At 31.4% G+C, this 4,555-nt stretch overlaps 1 protein-coding gene across 1 annotated transcript; it reads left to right on the top strand.

Moving 5' to 3' along the window:
* Window positions 1-2,738: 2,738 nt before the first annotated feature.
* On the top strand, window positions 2,739-4,417 carry LOC136203845 (GDSL esterase/lipase At1g29670-like). Its single transcript, XM_065995073.1, has 5 exons — window positions 2,739-3,009; window positions 3,145-3,272; window positions 3,486-3,737; window positions 3,816-4,056; window positions 4,185-4,417. The coding sequence occupies exons 1-5, from the start codon at window positions 2,739-2,741 to the stop codon at window positions 4,415-4,417; spliced, it is 1,125 nt and encodes a 374-aa protein (XP_065851145.1).
* The last annotated feature ends 138 nt before the right edge of the window (window positions 4,418-4,555 follow it).

Raw genomic sequence — 4,555 nt, 5'->3', positions numbered from 1 at the left:
CCAGAACCTAGAAGCCAGAACCGGAACTAAAGGGCGTTGACAACCTGTCCACTCAAGTTGTTCCAAAAGAAGCAAAAAGACAGAAGACCCTGTCACACAAATGTCTCTCTATCAACCAACTGAGGAAAGATTCAGATTGCAAGTCTGCAATACCAGAAGTCAGAAGACGATCATTGACCCGTGACTTAACAATCGATAGAAGTCGGATTTTGTAAATTGAAACTTTTCTTATGTGGATAAATTGGCACAGTGGACAAAAGCACATCAGAAGACAGAAGATAGAAGACATTTCCTTCCAAACGGCTCTTTTGATATTCAAACCGTTCTTCTCCAAATGCTCCACTAAAAGCCAACTCCAAAGTTCATTTTCACAACTTATCTTCATGAAAAAAAGAGGTAAAACTTTCAAGTGAAAAACTAGAGCAAATTGCTATACACATTCATTTTCATATTTGTGTAATTTAGTAGAGAGAGAAGTTCAATTGATTTCTATATCAGAATCATTTGCTATTGTAAATCAGAAGCTCTGTTATTGCTTTGGTTATAAGCAAGTAACATGAGAGTAGATAGTTGGGTGTTGTTGTAAAGGAAGATACTTTACTTAAGCTCTATCTATTGTAAAAGGTTTGTGCTCTACCCGTGAAAGAGTTCATTAGTGCATTAAAGCTCAGAAGAAGAAATTCTGAGGACTGGACAAGAGGTTGAACCGGTATAAATCTACCGAGTAACTTATTTCCTAATTCTGCGTTTACTTACTTTTGAACATTGCTTGCAAATTAGGGATTTAATGGTTTCGTATCAACATTAACATCATATTAGCATATAAATCTATATTTTTAAAACAGATTCATGATCACATATTTAATGTGAACCCTATTAAATTTTGAAAAGAAAATTTCAATAACGAAAATTAAATACAAGTGTATATGTTCTGTATGAAATGATTAGCAAATTTGAAGGGTGCCTTTGATATACTTCAAGTGCCCCTATCGATTCTAATTAGATCTGCACAATATTCATATAAACAAGTTAGCGCAATTTGTTCACAGAACTTGAAGTCTATGGACTGCACTTAAAATGTTGAATAGTTGTTGTTTCTAATGACTTGTATGTCAATTCCACTCTTTAGATTAATGTTTTCACCTATCACTCGTAGTGTGTACAGTTAAATAATCTAATTGGCATCGGTTAGAAACTACTGACCCTAATTATTAGGGTTATTAGCATCGGTTATTTGTAAAGAACCGACGCTAGTGACCCTCAATTCATAACAAGCTCGAAATATTGATCTTTGGTGTCAGTGAATTGTATTAGCCGTCGCCAATAAGGCATCATTGGAGTCGGTTATTTGAAACAACCGACCCTAATTACCTTTAGTAGCATCGGTTAATTAGATAAACCGTCGGTAATCAAGCGGCACTAAAGGCCATTTTCCCACTAGTGTCACCAAGTTCAATCTGGGGCGTACTTGAACCAACACATGGATCAAACAAAGTGAAGCCAACGTGAATGCTAATCAGATTTTCAATAATAAGGTCAAGCCTCTTGTTGATCAATTCAATGGCAACACACCTGGTGCCAAATTCATCTACATTAATGCTTCTCGATTACATAATTATTACTATTACTTATATCTATTCATAAGTCGAGCCGGGTCTAAATAGCCTTGTTAAGTAAGTATATTGTCCAACTCACACTATATTCACATTGAGTTCAAACAGAGCTAGACCACGCTAAAGGAACTAATTTTCAAATCTAACCTAGCCCACCTTGTACAATTAATATATTTGTATTTAAAAAACTAATTAAAATGAAAACTAAATTGTGATTATGAACAATAAATATGTAGCAAACTATAATTTAATACTTAACCCATTCAGCAAAAACTCAATGAATATAATTTTAAGTGATAATAATAAAATATTTTAAAAAATAATAAAAAAGATGAATCTAAATAAGAAAATATTATAAATAATATAAAGGCTAGCTGCACTAGAAGGGACTTGGACTTCGGGACAAATCCGAAGACAAATGCAGTGATAGAAAGTTGGTGCCTATCCATTTTATCGGGGTGGCTAAAGGATGATTCTTATCTTTTCCATCCATCTATCTTCATATATATAAGACGATGGTATTCTTATTAGTTGTTAGTTCCAAGTAGAAAATCTATTTGGAACTAACATAACACCTTATAATTTCTCCAATGTGTGAAGAATTGGGTATTTCGGACATAACATAGGCCAAAATGATATCGTTTGGCATTTCAGTAAGGATCGAGTTTATTTTAAACCTATTCTAAAAGAGTATATCTAAACTTTTGAAAAACATTAGAAGCAAATTTCTACCGTATTTCTTTATTTTATATCTTTTTGTGATTCATATTGGATTGGTACAATATAAAATAACTAAAATAAAAAATAACAATGGAAAGTTCTAAGACATTCAATTATCTTAGGTGTTCATTGATTTTTCTTCTTAATTTCAAGATGGTTTTTTACATGCTGTAAAGGTGAAAAAGGTTTTCCAAGAATAGTATTTTTTTGGTAAAAGTTTATTTGTTATTAATAACTCAATTACATGCTGTATTTTTTAAAACCACAAGATTAAACATCTACTTATTACTATTCTTACAAGTAATGTATTAATATAAATATAAGAATTTGTATTCTTCTTTTTGCTATCACAAGGTTTACTTTCCATCTTGACCCACATTATTATATAAACTAGTGCACGGAAGGATGTCTCAGCAATTAAGACATTGCTGGTTTGCATATGTTGTATTAGTTCTCAACATGCAAGATTTAATTGTCTATAGAAAAACAAAACGACAACTACAAAATCAACATGAACAAGTTCCTTGTTATTTCATTTTTGGAGATTCATTTTCTGCTAATGGAAATGATAATGGTCTTGATACTTTTAAATCCAATTACTTGCCATATGGAATTGATTTTCTTGATGGCCCTACAGGAAGATTCAGTAATGGAAAAATCATGGTTGATATAATAGGTTTGATTTTTTTTCCTTTCAGCCTCTTTTAATTAATTAATGAATTAATTTTAAATTTTAGCCAATTAGATAGCTAAAGCTTAATTAGTTCATGGTCGAATTCTTAATATTTTCATTTGAATTTTTTCATAACAGTTGAAAAAATTGGGATGAAGGATTACATTCGCCCTTATAGAATAGTTGGAACTAACCGACAAATGCTAAAAGGCGTGAACTATGCATCTTCTGGTGCAATACTGCAGTCGGAAATTGCAGGAAGCAAGGTAAATTTAGTGATTGATATTTGCTAAGGATCCAATATTGATTAATTAATAACTGAGGTTTTAGATGATCTTTTAAAGTGAATAAGAAAATTACAAAATTATACTTCACTGATATTATTATTTATAAATTGAAAAATTCATTTTGTAAAAGTATTTGTTATTCTAGGTAAATTAAGTTATTTGGATTAATGATGATATTAATGGGCAATGCAGGTAAATTCCATAAGTTTAGGCCAACAACTAAAATACCACAAGAAAATAGTTCGCCGTATAAGCAAGATTCTTGGAAGTAAAAACATGACTAAACAATACCTACAAAGATGTTTATACTCAGTTGAAATTGGCAGTAATGATGTCTTCAACAATTACATTCCTAACAATGATGGCTCAGACCCAACTCCAAGACAATCACCTGATCGATTTGCGCAGTACCTTGTTGATCATTTCTTTTTCACTCACTTACTTGTAAGTAATAAATTCATTTATTATTATTTAATTACCCATTATAGGTTATCTTTTCTTAATTATTTATATAATCTACAGAATTTGCACAATTCTGGAGCAAAGAAAGTTGTGGTGTTTGGACTTCCTTCTTTAGGTTGCAGTCCTTCTGCTATTAGAATGTATGGAAATGGAAGTAATCAAGATGAGCATAAGTGTATATCTGTAATTAACAAAGATATTCAACTATATAATAGCAAGCTCCGAACCATGGTTTTTAATCTTAACAATTACACAAAAAATGCACAATTCACCTATATCGAAACTTCTCAAGCTTATCAAGGTATATATTCTTACTTTTCTGAGAAATTCTACAATACTCCTAGAATGATACATGGAATCAATAAATTGAAATATGCTTGCTCATCATTTCCATTAGTGAATTATTTATTTATACATGTCCATATGCAGGTTTCAAGAACATTGGAAAAACATGTTGTGAAACAGACTTGGATGGGATGTGTTATAGTATGGGAAAGAGTTGCAATAATAGAAAGGATTACTTTTACTGGGATGGGTATCGTCCGACTGAGGCTGCTAATATAATTTTGGCCAATATTGCATACAATGCTTCTGTTCCATCCCATGCTTATCCTTTTAATATCCACCACCTGATTTCTAACACAACTTCCCATAGAAGTTGATCTATTTATGGAATCCTCAACCCATCCTTGTGTGCAATAGTTATAAGTTTAATCAATTGTAAAAGTTAGTTGAGTAGAAGTTAAACAATGATATTAAATTAAGCTTTTTATATTTATACTGTATTTTGTTTATTATAT

The sequence above is a fragment of the Euphorbia lathyris genome, chromosome 8, assembly GCF_963576675.1.
Source record: "Euphorbia lathyris chromosome 8, ddEupLath1.1, whole genome shotgun sequence".
Taxonomy (NCBI): Eukaryota; Viridiplantae; Streptophyta; class Magnoliopsida; order Malpighiales; family Euphorbiaceae; genus Euphorbia; species Euphorbia lathyris.
Note: the sequence above shows the minus strand (reverse complement) of the source record. Positions and strands in the feature narration are given on the sequence as shown.

What these genes read in the sequence shown, in the direction of transcription:
- LOC136203845 (XM_065995073.1), top strand. Translation starts at nt 2,739, where the DNA reads ATGTCTCAGCAATTAAGACATTGCTGGTTTGCATATGTTGTATTAGTT. An exon ending in AATCATGGTTGATATAATAG is followed by an intron (nt 3,010 to 3,144) that starts GTTTGATTTTTT and finishes TTTTCATAACAG; the next exon opens with TTGAAAAAATTGGGATGAAG. An exon ending in TCTTTTTCACTCACTTACTT is followed by an intron (nt 3,738 to 3,815) that starts GTAAGTAATAAA and finishes TATAATCTACAG; the next exon opens with AATTTGCACAATTCTGGAGC.